Here is a 25,882-nt window from a genome sequence, read left to right on the forward strand (position 1 = left end):
GTTGTGCATCCTGCTCCACTTCCCGTTGCTTAAGGCTTCTCTCTTGGAATTTGATTTAATGCTAATAATGTGAGCGCTGATAGCTGATGGATGAGAGCAACTATTTCTTACACACTGATAATGAAACAGTGGGTAGCAGCTGCCTCACAGCTCCAGGGTCCTAAGCTCAGGATTCTGTCTGTGTGGAGTTTTGTATATGCTCACTGCATTCACATGGGTGTCATCCAGGTTCTCTGATGTCCTCCCACATGCCCAAAACCTACTGGTGTCCCATCCAGGGAGTATTCCTGCTTAGCGTCCAGTGTTCCAGGGATAGACTCCGGATCCACTGGGAACCTGACAAGCATTAGGGTTGTCACAGTGCATGATCTGAGGGTTCACAATGGAATTAAAATATATTTCCTGGAGTTCTTTCTCCAGTGGTCCCTTCGGTGTCCGGCTACGACTCTCCAGAAAATCCCCCCCCCATCCATCCCTCCAGACTCTCTCTAAAACCTACAACGTATACAAGCAGCTCCATTTCTCCATGCAGGGGATGCGGACTGCCCTGAAAGCCCTTTGGCTGTGTAATCTTCTACCGTTTCATTTTACAGCACTACCTCTACTGCCACTCCTACAACATTCCTAATCTTACCATACACAAGGTCTATCGAGCGCACAGAACAACATGGAATTGCTGACCACAAGAAACAAAACAAATAAAAAACAAAAAATCTGGCTAAGCAGTGCTGGACACTCCCCCCCCTCTCAGTTTTTTCCACATTTTATGCTTATAACAGCAATGTGATAAAATACTGACAATGTAAGAGATTTTAGAGATAGGTCATTCTCAAAGTATAGTTCTAAGAAAAGAAGAACAGTTAGGGGATATGATCTTTTTGTTTGTTTTTGTTTCTTATTATTTATATATACACACACACACAATGATGTCCATAGTTAGCTTTTTTTTTTGGGTGGAGTATGCCATCGTATCTTGTTTTCTAGACTGCCAGGGAGCGGACAAACACATAATGATATAATGAGAGATGAGAATAATGACTGTAAATGAAAGTGATTAAAAGATTGTTCCAGTACAATGTGGCTTTTTTGGCTCAGAAGATGGCAAACTGCCCGGGATCATCTACTGCATGGTTATACAAGTGGAACCACCCAATATATTTCAGGGCTAAACAACTGCAAGCAAAACCTATATCATGGAAACCAAAGCACACACATCTCAAGCCAAAAGCGCATGATTCAAATTCCCAAGGACATACAGGGCATGTATCCAATCAACACAGCAGCCTCCGAAACAGCCGAAAGATCAGATAGCAGAGTACTATTATTACATTACGATTGAATGAAAAAAGAAAGAAAAAAAAAAACAAACAGATATTCTAAGTTAAAGCACCATGTGATGTATTTTTAAAGGGATATTCAAACCCGTCCACCCTATAAACAGTACTTCTTTTCCAAGGAGTATCATAATCACATATTAGGCTTCTTCCTCTTTTACGATCCTAATCAAAACAATGGTAGAACACTTTATGCATGAAAAATGCCCTAATTAGAACATGAGCCCATTAGTAACAAATGGAAACCCAGTTAACTTTTGAACTGAAAACTTTCCAACCAGAAAAGGACACAAAATGAAAAAAAAAAAATAGATGATGCCCTAGAAAGTAAGCTGATAATATACACCAGGACTTTTTAACCCCAATACGGCTATGCTGAGAAGATTCTCAGGACTGGAACGGAGAACCTTGAAACTAATCATGACCAAAAAAAAAAAAAAAAAGAAAGAAATGAAGATGAAATGGAAAAGAAACTTAAAAAGGTCATTAGAAAAAGATATAACTCCGACAAATCAGCCAAAATGGTTTGAGGCTATACTATAGTTCTCACGTCTGTTTGATTTACTGAGGGAACTCAAATACTTCCCTGCCAACATCTCCAGTGGTTTCATTCCAAAAAAATTGACGAACACTTAAAAGACTTTTTCTGTGTTCAACTAAAGCGCGTAGCTCAGATTTTCTGACCTCTGATTAGGAAAACATGGAATTCTTTCATACTCAAAGTCAGGAAAATGTCTTCAACCCTGAGTTCGACAAATAAACTTAATGTCCTGTCACACTGTCAAAAGACAAAATGACTTCCTGCATCGGACTCGAGTCAAATGCAGCGATAGTCACAAATCAGCTTTACAGAAACCTGGATGTAGATTTACCTCCCTAATGTGCATAACCAGAGGTGACAGTTACAGTGGAAAACTCTCGGAGATGACCGTAAGGGGAACCAGACTCAAAACGGAACCCGACCTATCCCCTCATAGTGAGAATATAAATCTTTACAGCATAGACCTGAAGAAGAATCAAGACTAACGGCACCGAACGATCTTGTTTTTTCGGCAAACTAGTGTCTCAGTAATAAGACCTTGCCTGCAGAGTCGTCTCAACTTACCGACCCCGTGCAGTCCTGCTGCTCCAAAATCTCTGTTAACATTCCTAATGCAGAGTAGCTGGGTCACTGCCTCTGTCATACATCATTAGTTCCAGGTTTTCTGGGGCAGTAAAAGCCAGTAGATTAGTGGCACTGACATCAGCCAGACTGCTCCAACTAGGCAGCCCCGACAATCTGGGATGCAAAAAAAAAAAAAAAAAAAAAAAAAAAAAAAAAGCCTGAACAGATAATGGGCTCCATGAACCAGCAAAGCAGCCACTGTTGAGGGGTTACAACTGCTCTCCATTGGGCTTTTACCATGAGGAACCTCAGGTGGAAGCTCACATTAAGGCAGACCCTCATAAGAACTGCCAGGAGCCACCACAGTGTAAATGCAGGGTCTTTACAATGAGGCCATAAGTAGAACAATAAGCAGTGGCAAAAAGATGACCGCATGGCAGAGCGCGAGCGCACGGCCTGGGACGGAGTGCGAATGTTTGCAGATTGGGTGGAGAGACCGAAGAGATTGCAGGATTGCTAAACGTGTGAAGAAATGGCGCCAAATCGCCAAAAAACACGACACCAATATGTGAAGCAAGAAGATCTCCAAGCGCCGAGTAATTTCAGTGTGATCTTTAAAGATTATTCATTTTCACACTGTATGACATGATCCCAATAGACATCTTGGCTAATTTCATAACGGACTGCACGATCATTTGTTCAATTCAATTCCAATTCAATTAAATTTTATTTGTACAGCGCTTTTTACAATAGACATTGTCTCAAAGCAGCTTTACAGAAATATCAACACGGTATACAGATATTAAAGGCGTGAATTTATCCCAACTGAGCGAGCCACTGAGTGGCGACGGTGGCAAGGAAAAACTCCCTAAGATGTTTTAAGAGGAAGAAACCTTGAGAGGAACCCGACACAGAAGGGAACCCGTCCTCATCTGGGTAATCTGTTCACCATGGTGGATTATACCATGAAGATCTTCTAGCGATAGACCTGTGATTCAAGAACGCTACTACGTTCTGCTTACGTCACGAAACAACGTGATCCGCCGTATAAACAGAAACAATATATATATATATATTATTTTTTATATATATAATTTTATATTTATAATATATAAACGGATATAATTGTGGCGATGCTATGCCTGGAGAAAATAGGTTTTAAAAGTAGAAGCGTTTGGAGCCATTTGTCCATGGGTATACATGGAGGACAACATGGAACGTCCATTCTTCTAAAGGAAATAAGGTTTTTTTTTTCTCCCTATCTGTTAGAGTAGCAATTCATTTAAAATTTGAGTTTGGAGTAATCCTAGGGGGCACAGTGGCTTAGTGGTTAGCACGTTTGCCTCGCACCTCCAGGGTTGGTAGTTCGATTCCTGCCTCCGCACTTTGTGCCCGAAGTTCGCATGTTCTCCCTGTGCTTCGGTGGTGAACTCCGGTTTCCTCCCCAGTCCAAAAATATGCACTGTAGGCTGATTAGCATCTCTAAAATGTCCATGGTGTGTGATTGTGCCCTGCGATGGGTTGGCAACCAGTCCAGGGTGCATCCTGCCTTGTTCCCAGCGTCTCCTGGGATTGGCTCCAGTCTTCCCGTGACCCTGTGTAGGATAAGTGGCACAGAAAATGGATGGATGGAGTAAATCCTATGCTGTCCACCAACTAGTGGCTTTTGGACAAACGTCTTGGCAGCATTCACACGGAGATTTGAATTTTAAAAAAAAAAAAGACACTGCCGGAATGCGTTGCGATACCGCCGATATCGACTCATGACCAAAGCACTGTTTTACGCGATGAGATTTTTCGATTCGGTCAGAAAAATCGTAGCGTACACCCAGTTTAACGCCGAGAAGCTCCCATCATGATGGGGTTTAATAAAAACGGTATTAAGGCTGCATTTGACTTGAGGTCGCAATTCCCAACCTCCAACCAGAAAAAGTCAGAGAAAATACATATACATGCCCTCGACTCGAAAGTCCAACTCGTCTTCTCGACTAGGAGAGATACTTTTCCAGTTTTTGGAGTGACATCAAATCACCATCTAGAACACTGACCCACTGAATAACAAAAGATGAACATGGAGGGGTGCATGCTCCCCCGACTTCGTGTGCTGTATGCACCAAGTGCAAAAACGCCATTCGGACCTGTGAAATACCACTTACAAGCTCGAATGCAGCATAAGACTTGAGATGCGAGCTCAGCTTTGAATGATCAGTAGTACAATAGTTAAACAACAAAGCTTGAGAAAACTCCAAAAGACATTTTCATCTTCTCATGAACAAACTTGTCATAGCATTATGAAACATTGTTATAATGGTGTCATTAAATTCTGTGGCTATAAACTGCTGACAATATCATGATTTATTGGAATCCATGAGAAACCTGCTTTGCAAAAACTCTCCGAAATGAATTGTGTAAATTATTCTCTCATGCATCTCCAGAATTTTAGGGACTGCTGTTTTCTTTGTTTACTTCTGTTCAACACTATACACACACACACACACACATATATACTGTATGCTTTGAGTATATGGGAAGCAAATACAGAGAAACCAAAGACATTCCAAAAGAAAAACATCACCCAAGGATAAAATAACAGCAAAGGCATATAATATCGTCCACAGGTGCATAAACAAAAAAGCCCTTTAAGAAGGCTGTGCTAGTTTCAGCCTTTCACCAACTGTCCAAGTGGAGCACAGCGTGTACAGGCACTGATCACTTCTCGGTTCATTCTAGTTAGGCTATTTTACAGAACTGCAATGTTTTTGAGGTTCCCTGCCCCGTTTACTTTTTCCTACAGGGGGTTAACACATACAGCGTCTCAAAAAGTGACTACACCCCTCACATTTTTGTAAATATATATGATTATATCTTTTCATGTGACAACACTGAAGAAATGACACTTTGCTACAATGTAAAGTAGTGAGTGGACAGCTTGTGTAACAGTGTAAATTTGCCGTCCCCTCAAAATAACTCAACACACAGCCATTAATGTCTAAACCGCTGGCAACAAAGGTGAGAAAATGTCCAAATTGGGCCCAAAGTGTCAATATTTTGTGTGGCCACCATTATTTTCCAGCACTGAGCCATGCCATGTCTTTGGGTGTACTCACTTTTGTGAGATACTGTAAGTGTGTCCCCAGTGTCATGGTGCAGCTCTAACAGACCACGCTCTAACATACCTTCAGAGCGGAGTAGTAACTCCTAAACTGGAAGATTCACCGCAACAGTGCTTATACACCACACTAGGAATGCACAGACACTGATGGTGATATTGGGTATCAGTCCGATGAACCGACCGGTCCGTACAAGAAGTTGCAGCCAAAAATGCTCGATTTTGCTTAGGATTTTATTTATTTATTTATTTATTTATTTATTTTAATTGCGGAGCTCTTTCTGCGGAAAACTACTTTAACTGGTGAAATTGTTTTGCGCGCTCTTTCACAGTGATGTTTGTTGGTAAATGAGATCTTTTCGCTGTTCTCATCTTCGATGCACGTGAATCAAAGAGGGCTTCGACTGAACGCGCGTTGTGACGACATCACATGACGCGTCTTGGCCCGAATCTCTGGAAAACCCGTGGTCATTTTGAAAAACTGCAAGCTCCTCCGAATAATCGCAGAGATTTTGCGTTCATTTCTGCGATCGCAAAATCCTGGAAGGACTGGCCAGACACCACAAAAAGCACAGCGATCGGGACGTATTTAATGTTCCGTGGAAAAAGAAAAAATATGAGGGACTACAGCATCTTCGACAATATGAGGAACCTGATAAAACTTCACGAGGAGTTCATTACGAGCAGCAAACACTGGCTTAGAAAGAAAAAATGTCTACAAACACTAGTTGAGTGAAAAGAACAGCTCCTGCTCGGTATGTTGTTCTTGACGCTCAGCCAGCATCAGTTATTAACGCTGAGGCATAACGACGCAGTTAAAATGAAACATCCTTGACTTACAGCTGTAAAAAAAAAAAAAAAAAAAAAAAAAAAAAAAAAAGTAAACTTTTTTTTTTTTTTTTTTTTAAAACAACATGAAACAAAACCCACTTTCCACTGCAACCCTACTCGATCCAACGTAACTGATCTAATTTGTTTAAAACGAGACCACTAGCTAACGTCAAACAACGAGCTTGGTGCGGATTACGTACATGATCACACGTGGGCGCTTTTTCATGGCTACTATGTAAACCAGGGAAACATGAACAGAACTAAATGGAATGTTCTGTGACATCCTGGACTGATGAATAATAAGCATGTTACTTGTTTCAGTATCGCAACACCACACCGAGCAAAAGTAACATCCGAGGAATCAGGGAGTTGCTCAAGAGAGCTCATGAAGTACAGGCCAAGCCAAAAAGGTGACAAGGTTTGTTTCAAATCCATGGTAACTATCTTCTTAATACCTTTTAGTTTGATCTGGGGGTCACGGTCATCTTCCCACAGATCCATTTCACAATGTGGCTCTGAAAGAGAAGGGTAGCGAGGGTTACCGGAGGTCGGGGACATCCTTTTCTAACTGATACACTGTGAGCATAAAATTACAAGTATCACGGCTTAGCAAAGAAACATTACATTGTGCAAAGAAATAGAACTAAATTGGATTCATACATATCGGTACTGAAGCACTGAGGCAATATGTATTTACTTGGACCCTGGCTTTAGTGAATGATTTGACCTGGATGTTGCAGAACTGCTGCTGCAATATAAAACACTGTCCTGTTCTCAACCCAAACTGCATGTTGAGTCTGGTTCCTCTCAAAATTCCTTCCACAAGTCATCTCAGTTTTTTTTTGCCACTACCATTAGGGATCTAGAGCTATATCCGGATTTCTATAAAGCGGTTTTGTGACGTCTATTGTTGGGGGAAAAAAAAAAAAAAAAAATGCTAGAGTATACAGATAAAACTGATTTCATGGCAGTTAAAAATGGACAGATTTGCTTAAATGGAAAATACTGCGCAATACTACGACCTCTATGTGGCCTCCATGACACATTAATGAGTCCACACCCACAGGAAACGTCACCCCTGCCCATTTTCCATGCACTTTTCCCCCAGATGAGACACATTTTTGAACACATTAATAAGAAAGATGAGATCAGCCTGATGCTGATGAACCACAGATCTTGCAGACATCATCTTGTGCTCCACCCATTACAGAATTAGACCAGCACTTGATTAATACGTCTGGACACCAAGGTGCGCACAACTCTCACTCGACTGACAGACAAGGAAATGACATGCTAACGAGCATCACGTTTCTGGTCCGGACTGGGATGTGTGTAACACTGGCGTATGGGGTGCATGTATACAAAATCTCAGTGCGAATACATGTGATGCTTCGTTTTTGTTTTGATCATAATTCTGTGGAATTAAATTTGTGCCAAAAGTCTTGAACGTATCTTTCCAAGAAACAAACTAAAATACACACAACGGGTGTGTCTCAATCAGCTCCCAAGTTCCGTAGTCGGGGCAATGATCAGGGAGTCGGCCATTTTAAGAGCTGTCTCGATCGTAAAACCCTTCCAGTGCACTGGAACTTTCGCGCCCTAAAAAAATCCCACAATGCAACACCGGTAAGCGTCGAGCATTACTGGAAATGGCATCGTTTTCTGAAGCCTCTCAGCTCAATAAATAAATAAATAAATAAAAATAAATGGGGGACGAACTCTCAGCGAACTTCCATCAACAAAAGTAAGCAGCTTATCGTTGTTGTGGCTCTCGAATGATTACTTACATTAGCAATTTTTTTAACTTATGTTCTGTACACACTTTTTTTTTTTTTTTTTTAATAAACCCACTAGCGTATGATCCTACTTGAAGTACCATGACAGAAACATGTGTGATTAAGCTAACAAATTTACATGATGTATATAAAACTTTAATATTTTTATGGTTTTGGTTCATGCCAGTGTTTGTTTATGCTTCGCAAGTTTATGCTCGCCATTCTGGCATAAATCTCTTACCTCTTGGGTGGGGCTTATCAGTGACTTACTCTCATTGGCTAGTGAGATTTGGATCGACAGCTCAAGTGTCCAGCTGGGGAGGAGGACAATAATGATGCCGCTCCTTTTACATTTTGAAAAAAATAGTCGTACGAGACTACCCAAACCTCAAATATTAATTACGCACTAATATACTAAGCGAGTAAATAATTTCCACTACAAGGTACAAGCATCCAGAACGCTTTCCAAAATTCAAAGTCTCTACGCCAATGTCAGGGAGCTGTTGAGCCAAATCTCACTAGCCAATAAGAGTAAATCGTGGTTAAGCCCCGCCCACACGTGAGATTTGTGCCGGATCGCAAACGTAAACTTGCGAAGCATAAACTTTGAAAGAATTCATAAACCGTTATTAGTGAAAATTAAGCTTAGACTTAAAGAATGCTGTTTATTGGATGTTACCATGTCACGTTTTTGCCACAGAGTTCCCGTTTTCAGTTTCAAAGTATTTTTCTTCTCTCGTTGTATATTTTTGTCCGGTTCTTGAAAAGTTACGTTCAATAAAATCCATATAATTCATGTTAAACAGCGTCTGGAAAAGTGTTCAAGGCAAGCGGTTTAATCTGTTCGGACATGCCATCTTACTGTACGTTTCTACTATGCGGTAACAGTGTAAGTCGAACCGGAAAAGTGAAATGGAAACCAAATGACAGGTAGGATATGACAAAAATATTATTTTCCTTACAATAATGTCATCTTTGACATTCCTGATATACTATACGCATCATACACTATACTGTGGGGTGGCTGTGGATCAGGTGGTAGAGCGGGTTGTCCACGGATCATAGGGTCGGCGGTTTGATTCCCGGCCCACGTGACCCCACATACCGAAGTGTCCTTGGGCGAGACGCCGAACCCCAAGTTGCTCCCGATGGCGAGTTAGCGCCTCGCATGGCAGCTCTGCTACCATTGGTGTGCGAGTGTGTGTGAATGAGCCAGTGTAAAGCGCTCTGGAGAAAAGCACTATATACGTGCACCATTTACCATTTGTCATGATATATTTGGTAACAAACTACCTGCTAAACAGTAGTGAGGTATTTACATTTACATGTTATGGCATTTGGCAGACACCCTTATCCAGAGCGATTTACATTTCTCTCATTTAAACAACGGAGCGATTGCAGGTTAAGGGCCTTGCTCAAGGGCCCAACAGTGGTGGCTTGGAAGTGCTAGGGCTTCAACTCCTGATCAATAACCCAGAGCCTTTAACCACAGAGCCACCTGGGGTATTAAAAAAAAACATGTGAAAAGTTTAATTATTCTTTTATTTCATGTCTACAAAAAAAAAAACAGCTTGAAAAGAAGGGAAAAAAACAATGCTTTGCATATTTTTTTTTTTTTTAGAACATTTCAAATATTTTTTTAGGGCATTTTTAGTACAAACTTTTAACATCAAATCAACAATTTGGAAGTGTTCTAAAACTTAAAAAGTATATCGTGCCATAATTTATGACATCGATATTATCTGAAAATTTTAATTGCCCAGCCTGATACTTAACAGAGCAGGACTCCTGCAGACGACTGTTTTTAAGACGAACCAAACTTTCAGTCGTTACTGTAAAAGCTGAAAAAACAGCTGCGTTTAGCTCGGGGAGGCTGTAAAGCGGCATCTAAAGGCTGCTCCTGCAGTGATGTACACATAGCTCGACATGACAGAGGCATGTCTCTAAACAAGCACAGCCTAACAATGTCCACAATGGACTCATCCTTTCAGTGAGTAATGAGAATAAACGACATTCCGGGTCTTACTCCCGAAAACAACTATGAAGATTAAAAAAAAAAAAAAAAAAAAGTTCAAGCTGAATGTTTTGTTTAGCTGAACTGATGTATAAAGAGACGAAAAAGCAAGAACGAGAGCGCATTGCTTACAGTGATCTAAAATAACCTCCCCCTTTCTCAGAGATGACAGTTGGCTAAAGACATCCTTGGCAGCGGTGCACAGACAGATCAGGCACAGATATTTGAATGAGAATCAAAAGGCTTTTCTGGCACTGCAACTCGCAGCCCTTAAGGTCCGTCATGCACCATTCCCGTAGCCGAGACAGCCGAGCGTCCTTGGCCGAGGCAGACCGGTTTGTTAGGATAGAAATCCGGATCCCAAAAAGTCACGATTGGAATCAGAGCCCGTCTGATACGGCTGCTCCGAGTGTCGTACCCTCGGTGCTCAGGAGATGATCTTACAACATAACAAATCAATCCCTCCTTTAGGAGAAGCGAGGGAATATTCCACGCACACATCCTGTATTTCATTCCCGTCAGGCCCACCCTAATATGAGCGAGGCTTTATTTGCAAATCGAGCCTACGTTTCTACATCTGTAAGCCTCAACTATTTACACTCGTGTTTGGCTTGTAATCTGCATGTGCCATTAGTGTCACATGAACGCACGTCTTCCCTGCAACCGTTTTTCAAAATCTACATTATGTGCATGGATTGCATGCGCCATGAAAACCAACAACAACAACAACAAAAAAAAAAAATACAAAATAAACATTGTGAAACATTCCATCACTGCAGTAGCAATAAAATAAATGAGCCATTAGCACAAGATTGCACTGCAGAGATGATTTATTCTAGATATTAGCTGCCAGCTCATCACTAGCAGGGCAAGAAAGGTTGGGGGGAAGAAAAAAAAATGGCCAGATGTGTGACTTGTTGTTTTTGCAACTATTATTAGCATTTCTGTGCTGATGGGTGCGGGAACTGAATACAAAGCATGTAACCGAATACAGAGACGTCGTTCGGATTGAATAGATAACGTGCTCTGAAAGGATACGAATACAGATACGAACAGGAACAGTACAATTTGTACTTTCTTTGTTTGAGTGTGGATGGAAGGCCAAAATGTAGAGGAAAAAGATGCACTTTCAAATTTATCTGGATTAATGTAGTTACAGTGCATGTAGTTACAGATAGTGGCACTGCATTCCACTACATTAGACACTACAGAAAAATGCTCACCATCATTGTGAAAATGTACATTTGAATCCTGATGAAAGGATGTCAGGAGACAGCCATACGTTGGGCATCCATGAGAGCAAAACTGTCTGTGCTCTCTGGGTAGGAGGGGCCTATACTTTCTCACCTGTCAATCACAGTAGACTCATGTATGTGGAAGTGCGTGGATAGTGCTTTCCGCCTAGTTTGTTACATTGTCCTGTATGTGACCGTAACAGCTGGGGAAAAGAAAAAAGAAAGGAACATCTTGGAGGAAGCACATGTTAGCCTTCACCCTCCCCGGTTGGTAGCCGTCATCTGATAGGGTGGAAACAGGCCACACCAACCGAAAAGATTCCACTTTCAATGTGCACTGAAAAATCCGACGTGTGAAAAACAGACCTGAGACACTTGAGTCTGTGTAATGTCAATGTAGCTTGAAACATGATTCACTCCAACACTGATTCACATCATATTTCTCTCTCTCTCTCACACACACACACCTGCTCAAACAGGACAGAAGCAATCAATTACATTCGGGTCCAGAGAAGAAGGCAGCTCTTACCTGGGTGACTATGGGAACTCATTTTTACTGCTGCTGCTGCTTGTGTGTCTGTGTGTGTGTGGAAGCCGGAAAGGAAGACGAAGGGGTCAGGAAGGAAGCGTGTCCTGGCAGATGAGGATGTGGAGAGGGCCTCACTGCTCCCCAGATGCCTTTGAGGGGAACACCATCCACTGGTTACTGATCCCACTGGACAAGAGAGACTGGTGTGGAGAGACAGAGCTCTCAGGTGCTCATAACGCCCCCTGATGGGCTAAATCCCAGTCCCACCAATAGTCCTGCTTCTCTTCACTCTCTGGAACACAAAAAAAAAAAAAAAACACAGGGAAAGTCAAGAACTGTGATGCTTCATACTGATATCCCTACATAATGTGTGCATTGGTGTAACTGCCACCTCCTCTCACCAACACCGGCGCGTAACCATGACTAGCACCAGAACAGAAGGAGGGTATGACGCATTTCGACAGTGAACACGACTGACCAAGAGTCAGCCACCCTCATAAATATGACACGGTTGATGTGCTTCTTATCACAGACTCCCATCTTTAGTAAAAGAGCCAAGTAAACATGCATGCAGGTATGAATGTACGGGTGCATGCACGCATGTATGTATGGATGGATGGATGGATGGATGTGTAAATATGCATGCAAGTATGAATGTACGGATGGACAAACGGACAGATAGATGGATGGACGGACGGATGAGAAGTATGCATTAAAGAACGTTCGCACACGTGCACGCATTACTGATTGAAAAGACAGGCAGAACTGCCTTTTCTAAAAAGACAGACAAATCTATATAGTTTCAAGACAGACAGGCAGATTTGTCATTTAAAGACCCAAACAGGAAGACAGACAGATGTGCAGACAGGAAGACCTGAACAGCAAGCAGACAGATCATAAGATAAGATACTACACATGAAGGGACCGACAGACAGACAGACAGACAGACAGACGGGTCATTCAAAGACCAAGGAAGGAAAAAGAAAAAAAGAAAAGAAAAAGAAAAAAAAAAAAAAAAAAAAAACCTAGATGGATCTTCTACCTTGGTGTTCAATGACCAAATAGACAACTATGTTGCTTAAAGACCAAAACAGACAGACAGATCAGCAAGTATAATCGTATATACTGTATAATCGTAGGGTTGGCAGTCCAATCACCGGCTCACATGCTTCCACATGCCAAAGTGTCCATGGGCAAGACACTGAACCCCAAGTTGCTCCCAATGGCAGGCTAGCGGCTTGCACAGACAGACCTCTCACTTGCACAAGACAGACAGACAGACAGACAGACAGACAGACAGACAGACCTCTCACTTGCAAACTATGGCAGACAGGCAGGCAGACAGGCAGGCAGACAGGCAGGCAGACAGGCAGGCAGACAGGCAGGCAGACAGGCAGGCAGACAGGGAGGCAGACAGGGAGGCAGACAGGGAGGCAGGCAGACAGGCAGGCAGACAGGCAGGCAGACAGGCAGGCAGACAGGCAGGCAGACAGACAGGCAGGCAGACAGGCAGGCAGACAGGCAGGCAGACAGGCAGGCAGACCTCTCACTTGCAGAAGTCTTATTTGAACACTCAGACAGACAGATGTCTCATGTGCACACTCAGACAGACAGGACCAACAGATTACAAGTGGATTGAGTTATGTTTGTACTTGATCAGAATGAGATCTTGCAGAGTGGACATCCTTGACCCAACATGCTGGAGTCAGTCTCACAGCGTAACCATGTGTAATGAAAAACGGGCATCTCCAGTACAGTGCACGCAGACAGACAGACAGACAGGCAGGCAGGCAAGGCTTAGCTCAGTTACATAACTCAAATATGTGCTGCTAAGAGAAGGGAGGAGTGTGTTCTGAGCCACAGGGATATTCCCCCACACTTACACGCTCAGCTTTCCTTCTGATAAAGCAGCGGGAAAGGGGAGTTCCTCTAGCAGAGCTCCAACATGAATGAAGGCTTAACTGCAACACGAGGCTAAACAGCCAAACTCAACAAATAGGAATTCAGCAGTGGAGGAGAGCTGAGAACTGTCTGTAACACACTTTGGAAATGACTTGTACGTAGATCTATCTAAGCACACTTAAGCACATCAATGACCTACTGGGTTCTGACATCGACACATTATCTTAAACGGGGTTACGTTATCCCAACACACCTACGGTTATTAATACAGTGAGTATTATAAAAGGTTCTCTCTGCCTCCAACCCCCAACCAAGTTTTGAATCTAATCTAAATAATAGATCCTATAACCAAAGCAGGCAAACCAAACTGTCTGAACATCGGATTGAACCGGAGTTCATTCTAGTTTAATGAGAAGAGAAAAGAGTTGATTCTGGATCTAGAAGGCAGTAGACCCTGTTACACGGTGACAGGTGAAAATCCTGAGATTGATCGGACTGATATGGATAATAATAATAAATATATATATATGATTTGCAACCAGGCCAGAAGTCTTCATTATATCATATCAGGGCTGTGCCATATATATATATATATAAACCTGTAGTGTTTGCAATTGTTTGATGTCCATGAGAACAGAGTATTTTTGAATTTTTGGAAGAAAAAACAAAAAAAAAACAAAAGCATAAACAATAAAGACAATTTTATAATAGAACACACAATATACAAGCCCTGTCTCACTGATAAAATGCACAAAAATAAGAGCTCCCAGCTGCAGAAACTCTGCCTTTGGACAGGATTAAGAAGGAAAAATGCTGCCAGGAAACAAGCGTTCCAGTCTATATCTTCACTCGGAAATTCAACAGGGAGAAATCCTATCATCTGAAAACCTTGCCATTTCTTTTACTTCTCCACCAACACATCATAAACCTAAACATAAGAGGTAGGATTTAATTATATTACAGTACGCAGAAGGTCCTTGAAAGTATGAATTTGCCAGTGAAGTAATTACATGGTCCAGGTCCTCACACTGCCTCAGCACATGGGGTGTATGCTTTACCATACTTCAACAAACACTTATTAAGGACTCATTCAACAGGCAAGCGTGCGTGTGTGCGTGCGTGTGTGTGTGTGTGTGTGTGTTGAGAGGAAGCAATCATCCACTCTAATGAAAGCAAACAGCCCTCCCTACTAACACTTCTATATAGAACACAAACATGGACAGGGGATGCATGTGGGCTGCTGACTTGAAAGCTATAGGTTTTATTTTTCCACCCAATTAAAAATAAAGCTCATGATTAATTTCAGTCATTTTTCAGATTATGGAAAGAAAAACAAGCCAGAAGTTAATCAGATCATAAACAACCAAAAGAGGTGGTCAAAACCAGAGACCAATCAACTCTTTAAAGCGGATTCGATTTCCCAATATTCTGTAAAACGGATTGGATGATACTAATCTAATACTATGATACATTACTGTTATATTGTCTATATATTATTGTATTGTCCTAAAATACTTAATTAATTAATAGTTATGTTACTTTTTTTTTGTTGAAGTGCCAAGAAAGCAGTGGGCTTTAATGAAAACATCTTGCGTTAAAAATCATTCGATTCAACTTTTATTAACCGAAAGTTTTTAACGAAGATAATAACTTTCCCCAAAACATTTAATGCTCAGTTGCAGTTAATGACAACCTTCTTTTAAAAATCACCACCGATTTATAATTCAAATGTTCCTTCCTTTATACTTCATATTACAGTCAACTCCAGTATTATTGGCACTCCTAGTAAAAATGGGTCAAATTTGTTATTGAAAAGAAAAAAAAAAAAAAAAAGTGTCTATGGTTAATTACCTTCATGTCAAATTGGAAATATGAGAAGAATCTAACATTTAATTGGCGCAAGTTTATCCTAAGAAAATAAGAACATTTTAAACAAAATCTCAACTATTGCACCCCTGCATTCTGTACTTAGTGCAACTTCCGTTTGCCAACATGACAGCACCGAGTCTTCTCCTATCATGCTTGATGAGACTCGGAGAACTTGAGAATCTTTCCTATTGAAGGTCCTCGGTTCTCTCTTGTGGACGCGCCTCTGCAGCTCATCTCACAGGTTTTAAATGGGGTTTTGGCCAGGGGAATGGGATGGCCGTGTCAAAAGCACGACTCTGTGGTCAGTTATGCATTTTATGTGGATTTGGATGCATCTTTTGGATTGTTGTCTGGCTCCGAGTTGAAAGTTTGTACACACCTGACCGTCACACGCATGTGTGGGCCTTCCTCAAACTGTTGCACACAATTGTATAGGATGTCTTGATACCTTTGCTGTAGCATTACAATTTCCCTTCACTGGAACTAAGAGACCCAAAGCCGTTCCAGCAAGGCAATGCCCCTGTGCACAAAGCACAGTCCATGAAGACATCATTTGCCAAGGTTGGACTGGAGCAACTCGAGCGGCCTTCACAGAGCCCTGACTTCAACCTCACTGAACACCTTTGGAATGAACTGGAACACCGACTGTTCAGCAGGACCCCTTGACTAACCTAACCCCACTAATGATCTTGTAGCTGAATGAGCAAATCCCCACAGCCACACTCCATGATCTAGTGGAAAGCCTTCCCAGAAGAGTGGAGGTTATTATAACTGCAAATTGGGACTAAATCTGAAATGGGATATTGAAGGGAAAGAAAAAAAAAAAAAAAAAAAAAAAAAAAAAAGACATATGGTCAGGTGTCCACAAACATTTGACTATATAGTGTTAACAGCTTTCCCAGATCCTTTGGGAGGGGGGGATAAACAGCCCCACTGATCCCAGATTAGGTTATCTTCTGTATAACCCTTATTTTTAAACACCAAATCCACAAATTCTTGGCTAATCTAGTCATAGAAGAGATGACAATTTAAAGGATAAAACAGCATAAAGTGTCTCAGAAAGGTGTTACGCCAGCACGAGCTAACACAACAGCTTCAAGCGTCAGGAACTGTACTGGAGAGAAGAACACCACATTTTCTCTCAGTTGGTGATGGATGCTGCCTAATAGGTCGCTCCAAAATCTGTTCAACTGGGTTGAGATGTGGCGAGTGTGAAGGCCATAGCATTAAATTTAGATCGGTTTCATCCTCGTCAGAACCATTCAGTGAAACCTCATGCCTCGTGGATCACTGTAGAAGAGACCACACTAACCAGGATGGAAAAAAAGTTTCATCATAGGATAAAGGTGGTAGCTGAGAAGAACCGTGCAGTGACCCTTTATTCTGAGGGGGGACGAGTGGATCGTATAACAGCAAAAATAAATTCATAAAATTTCCTTTTTTGCTCCAAAAAAGTGTGATGTTGCTTCACTCTAGTTGTGATGAATTGAGCGACACGATGAATGAATTCAAATGGCATACAAATGGAAATCCTGTTGCTCAGTGTAATGCAGCCCAATCAAGGGTACGAGTGCGTTTCAGCACCAGCATGAGAAAGATAACTTCGGCAATGCCGAGTTAAGATGGTGGGTTTGGAGGAAAGCGTCTCTGGTGAGTTGCAGACAGAGGGAACGGCGTCTCTGGCTCGGAGTGTCCCTGGCTGTTCGCTGAGGCCAGGTGGTGTGGATTAGATGTGCTGGAGTCAGCTTACTCCTACAGCATTAGCGCTAGCCATCAACACAACATCGCTCCGATCACACCATCTGAATATTAGACATGCTCACTCAAAGAAATGTCTGTATGTGGTCGGGAAATATGTCGGGAAGCTATATACGAAGTTATATAATAAATACAATTATTCAGGGATGGCTAAGCTGAACAATACTGACATTATTTTCAACTGTTGTCATAACAAAAGAGCTGTAAAAGAATACAAAAAACACGACTACTTCTTAAGTTCTTTAAGAGAAACTGATTTTCAGCGACTTTCATCTGATTATTAGATTGAAATCATGCTGTCAGTTTCTGTTGATGGAGCAGATTTGCAAAAAAAAAAAAAAAATCTGCCTCAAAGCAATTTTTTTTTTTTGAATAATCAGATTATAGCAATGTTTTTCACTGAATTTTTCAGTGTTTCATCTTGCTCTAAGCCCAGCCAGACTGGTGTGTGTATATATGTGTGTTTACAGTCCCCTCTGAAATGACTGGAACAGCAAGACCAATTCTTTTGTTTGTGCTGCACACCAAAGACATTTGGGTTTGAGATCAAAAGTTGGACATGAGACGAGAGTTTAATATTTCAGCTTTTATTTCCTGGCGTTTACATCGAGACGTGGTAAACAACATAAAACATCGGACCTTTTGGATCAGACCAGCCGATTTTTTAGGTGTGCGAAATGATAGGAACAGATAAAGTAAAGCAAATAACATTTAATATTAGGCTGCATATCCCTTGTTTGAATAACGACATCAAGCCAGTGACTCAATGACATCACCAAACTGTTGGGTTCTTCTTTTGTTTTGCTTTTCCAGGCTTTACCACAGCCTGTTTCAGTTGTTGTTTGTTTCGTCGAGTGTCTCCCTTCAGTTTCCTCTTCGGGAGGTGAAACGCTGCTCAAAAGGGTTAAGACCTGCTGATTAACTTGGCCAGTCTAAAACCTTCCACTTTCTCCTCCTGATCAAGTTCTTTGTTGAGTTGGAAGTGTGTTCTGGGGCATTGTCTTGCTGCATGATCAAGTTCCTCCCAATTAATTTGCATACATGTCTCTGTAAATTGGCAGAATTTATTTTTTTTGCTGTAGAATTGGGAATTCGTTCTGCTGTTATCATCATGAGTTACATCATCAATAAAGATTAGTGAAAATGTTCCGGAAGCAGCCATGCAAGCCCAATCCATGACACTACCTCCACAATCTTTCACAGATGAGCTTGTATGTTTTGGCTCATGAGCTCATGAGCCTTTGTTTCTCCACATTTTGGCCTTTCAGTCGCTTTAGTAGAGGTTAATCTTGGCTCTGTATCTCTTTGCGAATCCCAATTTGGCTTTCTGATTCTTACTGCTGAGTGATTTACATCTCCTGGTATGGCCTCTATATTTCTGCTCTCGACGTCGTCTTCAAACTGCAGATTATGATACCTTCACCCCAGCCTTGTGGGGGTTGTTTGAGATGTCTCAGTACACTAGTGGTTTCATTCTTTTTCAGAACATTCCACGTAGTTGTATTGGCTATGACCAATGATTGTGCAATGCCTCTGATTGATTTTCCCTCTTTTCTCAGCTTCCAAATGGCTTGCTTTACACCCACAGAAAGCAGTCAACCTTCATGTTGGCTTATCCTTTTTAACAAAAAAAAAAAAAAAAAAAAAAAATGCAGTCTTCACAGGTGAATCTGAAAGCTAAAACCAAGAACAGATGTTCAGCGCTATTTACTACTTAAACAATCAATCTAACACGACACACTTGGGGCACGAGAAAGTCGTCTGTTCCGATATTTTTGCTCGCCTGATACAAAATGTGCTATGTTCTTTCATTTAACCAATCTACATAGAAATACCAGGAAATAAAATCTGAAACCCTAAACTCTCTTCTCATATTCATCGTTTGATCTCAAACCCCAGTCTTCAGTCTTCAGCAAGAATAACTGAATTGGCCTTGCTGTTCCAATTGTTTCGGAGGGGACTCTGTGTGTGTGTGTGTGTGTGTGTGTGTGTGTGTGTGTCAGAGAAACAGAGACTGCACTGGTGCACTTCTGACCTGACCAAACTTTCTGACATCACACACACTATGACTGGAAGCCTGTGAGAAGACAACCCAAATGTGGAGTATGGAGGACTACATACTGCAATATTAGTAATATTGTTACTTTCACACCTATTGAGCGTTAACTTCGATCAAAGCAATGATGAAATCACACACACACACACACACACACACACACACACACACACACACACACACACACGAGTGTAAAAGTAGTGTGTCCTATAAAGAGCTTTCCACGTGTAAGTGCAAGAGCTCTTGTATTTACAACCACTAGACACTGCTTTAACATTCCAGCCATTTCAGCCATGTGGCTTTCCCTGCATACACACAACCTCCCCCTACCCTCCCCCCCTCCCCACCTTGTGTAACAAATACACACACACACAGCAAACATATTTTTACCCTTTAACCCCTTAAACTCTCAGGGCCTGTCAGCAACTCCAGACTTCCATTCCTCACTCTAGTAACTGCACACCTCTTCTCTTTTCACCTCTCATTTCTAGTAGTTACTCAAATATCCAGGATAGTCGGCGAATTATTCGTAATAGCTACTCAATCATTTATAATAGTTATTGATTCATATATAATAGATGATGAATCACTTAGAGTAGTTACTGAATCATCTGTAAGTGTCTGCAAATTATTTATAGTAGTGATAGAATTATTTATAGTAGTTACTGAATGATGTGTTAAGACGTTTGAAGGGTTAAACAAATCAGTGTAACTGCATACCAAAACACAGACTCGGTCTCAAGCGCTCATTTTCAGCACAATAGAGCAGAGATTAGTAGAGAGCGTTTCAAGCAAAACCACTTGCATTACTAATATTTTTCCAGCCATTATTCAAATGTGTAGCACTTCGCTTTCAGCTTTACCTAGCAATGTTTGCACTGCACCTCATTTACATTGTTTTTTTATTTGCCACACTGAGCCCTCTGACTGCTGCAGCATTTGTTTCTGCATTCAGTCAGCTTCTAGTCAACTACGAACGCTCAGGTGGATGATGCGCTTCTGATTAATACTCAGAAACGCCTAATTTATTATTCAACGGCTGATTTTAACCCCTATTTTCTCTCAATTTGGTAATTCCGTGCACGCAGAGGAAAGCGTCATCCGCCCTCTTCCGCGTACATGAATGCGCAGATGCCCACGATTGGCTAGAATCAAGGTGATTGACGGGGGAGACCGAGTATGCTCCTCCTACCAGGCTCACAGCAGGCTGAGGCATCATCAGGATTCGAACTCTCGCTCTTGGCAACGGGCCGAACACTTTTCTGTTGCACTTTGACATCCTCGAACGCTCAGAAATACGCATGCGTGTTGCAAGTGCACAACGTAACCTCTCAGAAATCACAAGAATATGATTATATTGTGATTATTTTGATTATATATGATGATTATTAAGCAGGTAGCTCGGTGGTTAGGACGTCGGACTTCTGATCGGAAGGTCGCGAGTTCAAATACCACCAACGCCAAGCTGCCACTGCTGGGTCCTTGAGCAAGGCCCTTAACCCTCAATTGTTCAGTTGTAAAGAATAATGAGCTAACAGTAAGTCGCTCTAGATAAGGGTGTCTGCCAAAAATGCCGTAAACGTATTAAGAATACATTTTGTTTGAATATGATTATTTTGATAACATATGACTATTATTAAGAATACATTTTGTGAGTTCTGATCACTTAACTTTTCCCCCTACTGAATTCATTCTCAAAACACTATTCAGCTCATAACACTTCTCTCTCTCTCTCTCTCGGTTAACTTACTATAAATACCTCTATCTGGGATTTAAGCAGCTAAAAACAAACGTGCACAGAGGAAAATGTGTGCCAAAAAAGGGGGGGGGGGGGGGCACGGCGTGAAAATGAAACTGCTGAAAGTCGGTCAAGCATCCGTCGACTTTAAGTGAGCGTCACGCGGGGGTTGGGAAAGAGAGAAAGGCTCGGTCAACCCCTGTCAACATTCACCCCCCACCCACGCTCTGAGCTGAGGTCCGTGTATCCTAGCCTGTCTGGATGCTCATGTACAGGATGCCTGTTGGACCTGATCATGGCTGGGGTACAGACTGGAGAGCACCTCAAAAGCCACGGGAAGAGAGGAGATTAGCGGAGATGTGCTAATCCAGCCTTCTCTGCCGTTTGACGCACTTCCCTAGACGGAGGAAAGGGCACAGCAAGGCCCAAACTCAATGTCGGCGATAAGCTCTAAAGCCAGAAAAGCCCCCTTTTCCTCCCAACGCCGTTATCAAGGTATTTATCATTTCGAACAACATCTGTTCTCAAAGACACCTGGGATAAAAGTCTGATTTATTTCTTAAATCCCTCTGAATCTATCTACGCCGATTAAAATGAATCATTTCCCACCGTAGCGATCTATCGGGCTTAAACGGGTGTTACTGTTCTTTTTATAGAGAGAGATCCGTGTCGATTTGTAACGCCTCAAAATGCGTTACGACGACTGGATGAACTCCGGTCGTCCTCTGACCCTTCAGACCGTTCCCTCGCCCCGGCTACGGGCACTTTGTGTCACATTCCATAAAAAGTACAAAGTTGCACAACACCCGAGGAGACGGAGCTTGAAAGTGGAATCTGCTGTGGCCTCCAGGGAGTGATTTCTACATCCAGAACTAACAAGGTCGATGCTTTTCGCGGCTATATGCACCGCTTTCAGAAATGTTTCCACTTGCGTGGTGAATTCCCGGGCCGTGGCAGCCAAACCTTTCATCGTGGAATGTCAGCGCGCTGGTCGGCCGACACTCAAGACATCGTTTTGTGGTTGCTGTTAGTCTCACCGAGTAGAGACATTTATCCTGTTACTCATTTATCCAGTTATCCTGTTAGGAGGTGGGGGTATTTCAGCTCTGTTAAAGAACCCACAACTATCAACCTCAACTAAAGAACATGAGTGCAGTGCTGACACGGAAAAACAACAGGCCACGAAACTTTTGCGTTTTGCCTGAAAGCAATAAACATGCACTCTGCGTGTGTGTGTGTGTGTGTGTGTGAGAGCGCGAGAGAGAGCGAGAGAGAGAGAGAAAATGAGTCAAGCTGCATGCAGTGAAGCAGCGCTCCATTAAGGAGTTGCTGTGTCTTACCACAGACACAGAACCCACATGGCTGCGTTTCCACCAGAGCAGGCTATTTTCAGACACACACCAAGCAGGAAACGAGGTGAGTACCCACCATGCAGTGCGCCCGGCTGACAGGTCTGAGCTGCACAATCATCACCGTCTCTCTCTTTTTTTTGCCTCTCTTTCAGACTTGGGTCATCAACTAGGTCCCGATAAACTTAGAAACACTTCGTGTGGGTGTGTTATTTCTTTTCTTTCTTTCTTTTTTTCCAATTTTAAAACGCAAAGATTTCACTTGTGCTTTGCTTACGCATGACATTTTAAAACTTTTGCCATTTAACGAAACAGCGCACGATTGCGCGGTTTTCCGTGTTCCTCGTATTTGGTTTTTTTTTTTTTTGTTCTTTTCTTCTCCATAAAGCGTGGTTCTTTAAATATAAGAAAATGTCAAATACAATTGCAAGCTATTATTATGCATCCAACTTACTTCGAAACCATCCGACCTTTGTTGGAACCATTCGCAGAGATTAACAACATAATTACAGAGTCGACCAAAAAAAAAAAAAAAAAAAAAATCCTCTTCACTTGGCCTGGATGTTAACCTGCAAACCTGACAGGATTCTGTACTTGGCTAAAAACTGGTTAGTCATACCATTACCGTAATCACTGCAGTTTATCTGATTTCATAATCATCACTACCAAATCCATAAATCACCAAGTGACAAGAGAATATCGCATCATAAATTACTGATGATCATTTCTGCAGTCGAGCATCTCTCCCATTATGCAAGCCAATTTGTTTAGAATTTTAATCATGAACATCAGGATCTTGAGAGTTGAGGGGAATTTAAGTACGTTATATAAACGTACTAATACGTCCTGTAAAAAAAAAAAAAAAGAAAAATATTGCAATATATTTTACAAACTAATTGTGCAACATGCCGTATTTCAGCAAAACAGACCTCACACGACTGTCGTCAACTTTACACGAACGAATGATGCTAATGCTGCTCCATAATTTCAATTTATTCGGCCAGTTTAGAAACAAAATCATTCTGCCATTTCTTCATTTTTCTTTCGGATTATACAAGCATTTAGATATTTAAGCATATTTAGTTTTTTCTTAAAACACTGGTTAAGTGTTGAGTAATTATTACTCTATTAAACCGAGTGGAACGACAGAAAATCGGGAGATCGTAGGTTCGAATCCCATCCTTGGACAGGAGACCAAGAGAGCAAAACTGACTGTGCTCTCTGGATGGGAGGGGCATTCTGTCTCTCTCCTGTCAATCACAGTGACACCAACCAATTGGATGCATCCGTCAGATTATGCACAGGTAGCACTTTCCACTTAGGGCCTGATCACTTGCGTTATAATAAACGACAGAAGTTACACTGCAAGTGTGCAAATACAGCATATGATGACAATAAACTTAAATTAAACTAAACCTTTTAAGCAGCTTGCACCAGTTTCCCCTGCCCCTTACACACAGTGGAGCATTTTGGATACAAACATAACTTTATGCTCGTGCAACACGGTTTGCTCTCCGCAGTGTTTAATATAAAATGCCCCCTTGCCTTAGAGGACTTTCCTCCTCAGTCACGTGACGATTTCGGCTCCGTCTGATGGTGACTGAGGTCATATTGGGGGGGAAAAAAAAAGGTAACGTTGACAAACTGTAAACTGAAGAAAGGCACTGTCGGTGACTCTGGGTGTCTGCTAACGCTAGTGCTCGTATGACGTCATGCGCCGTCGCCTAGGAAGCGGCTTATACTTCCGGTTAATTTAAAAAAATAAATAAATAAATAAATAAATAAAAACGCTTTCTAAAATCCACACACTAGACGGTGGTGTAGAGTGCATAGTGTAAGTGTACAGTACTTCATTTGGGACACAACTTTAGTATTTACTCTCTGAAGTAACGTAATGAGTAAACATGCCCCGTGCTGCGCAGAGACCAACTAATCCATAATGAGATTCATTGACGATTTTCATAATCGATTATTACCGATTAGTTGTCGCAGCTCTAGTTCACACCCAGGCGTTAAACGCAGGGGACGTGCTGAACGAAAGTGCACATTCACTCCCTGACGGGTGATGGCACTTACTGAAAAGCAGAAATACCCCGGTAAACAAGCTGGCACTTTCCATTTCCGACACCCGCTTATCACTGAGAAGAAGAGGAGGGCCAGCATTTATGTCTTTAAGCCGTTCAGACACTTTTTGCCAACTCGCTAAAGCATGTATGCACGTTTGTGAAATGTGAGGTATCTGGTGATTTGGTCATGGCAACAAATACTTCTTTAAAGCTAAATCCTTAAAGTTCTCACTTTAAACAGTATATTCTTTTTAAACAAGTAATTATTTGAATTATATACACAAGTGACCGCAACAGCATTCACATACTTATGGGAAGACCAAGATTATTGTTTTTTTTTGTTTTTTTTAAATCTAATTTTTTTGCGAGTGGACGTGTATAAGGCAACTATTGTCGTGCCCAAAAATATTAATGTTCCTGCAAATTGATGAAGTGTCGACTATGAATAGTCTTTTTTTGCAGTCAATATGATAATACGACAACACAGTAATGGGGCATTTAGCTATTTGAATAAGAGGTCAAGAATACTTATATGCATATAGATATGCCGGGTACAAAATAAATACAATGGACTATCAATCAGCGGATTGTCATTTGCAGGGAAGAGACACAGAAACAAATGATCCTATTTAGTGTAGAAAACAACACTGAAAGAATTAAATGGATCACTTGATTCATCAAAAAAACAGCCACAAAAAAATGCACTTATATATATATATAAAATATTATTTAGTGGGTAATTCTGAATCTGGTGCTTTAAAAGGATACCCTTGTGCATGTGTGTAGGCAGAAGGATTTATTAGCAGTGAGCATTTTATTTCAGGTATGTCAATTATGCACTCTCACTAAAATGGTGGATGCTGGCATGTCGTCTTCTTTTTCGGCGTCTTCTTCATCGCCAAAAGAGTTGAACGCAATCAAGTTGTACTTTTATGTAAGTTTAGCGGCTCCGGGCATGTCAACAAAAGGGCGGAACTCATTGGTCGGCCAGTTCTTCACGCAGCACGTCTCAAAAAAACACACACAACAACAAAAAAAAAACGAACCCCTCGACGTTAAAAAAGTTTGCTGCTTTGACGCCACGCGTTTTACGCCCGGGTGTTTACCACTTCCATTGACAGCCATTGCGGCATTAAACGGACCGTTTTTCACACTGCGAAACTCATCGTGGTGTGAACCGGACTTAAGAGCGTTGTTATGGCTGCAGTGTTA

At 41.6% G+C, this 25,882-nt stretch overlaps 1 protein-coding gene across 5 annotated transcripts in view; it reads right to left on the reverse strand.

Moving 5' to 3' along the window:
- The window catches only part of hdac4 (histone deacetylase 4), a 205,109-nt gene that overhangs the window by 167,713 nt on the left and 11,514 nt on the right, over window positions 1–25,882 (reverse strand). For 2 of the 5 annotated variants that reach the window (XM_053681096.1, XM_053681098.1), the window contains exons 2-3: window positions 11,933–12,224; window positions 6,835–6,894 (exon numbers count right to left, since the gene is read on the reverse strand). In XM_053681096.1, coding sequence (XP_053537071.1) covers window positions 6,835–6,894; window positions 11,933–11,954 — 82 coding nt within the window. In that variant the 5' untranslated portion in view covers window positions 11,955–12,224. Of the gene's footprint in view, window positions 1–6,834; window positions 6,895–11,932; window positions 12,225–25,882 lie in introns of those variants that run through there. The other 3 variants (XM_053681100.1, XM_053681097.1, XM_053681103.1) reach the window with 2 other exon arrangements.

This window comes from Ictalurus punctatus, chromosome 6 (assembly GCF_001660625.3).
Source record: "Ictalurus punctatus breed USDA103 chromosome 6, Coco_2.0, whole genome shotgun sequence".
Classification (NCBI taxonomy): Eukaryota; Metazoa; Chordata; class Actinopteri; order Siluriformes; family Ictaluridae; genus Ictalurus; species Ictalurus punctatus.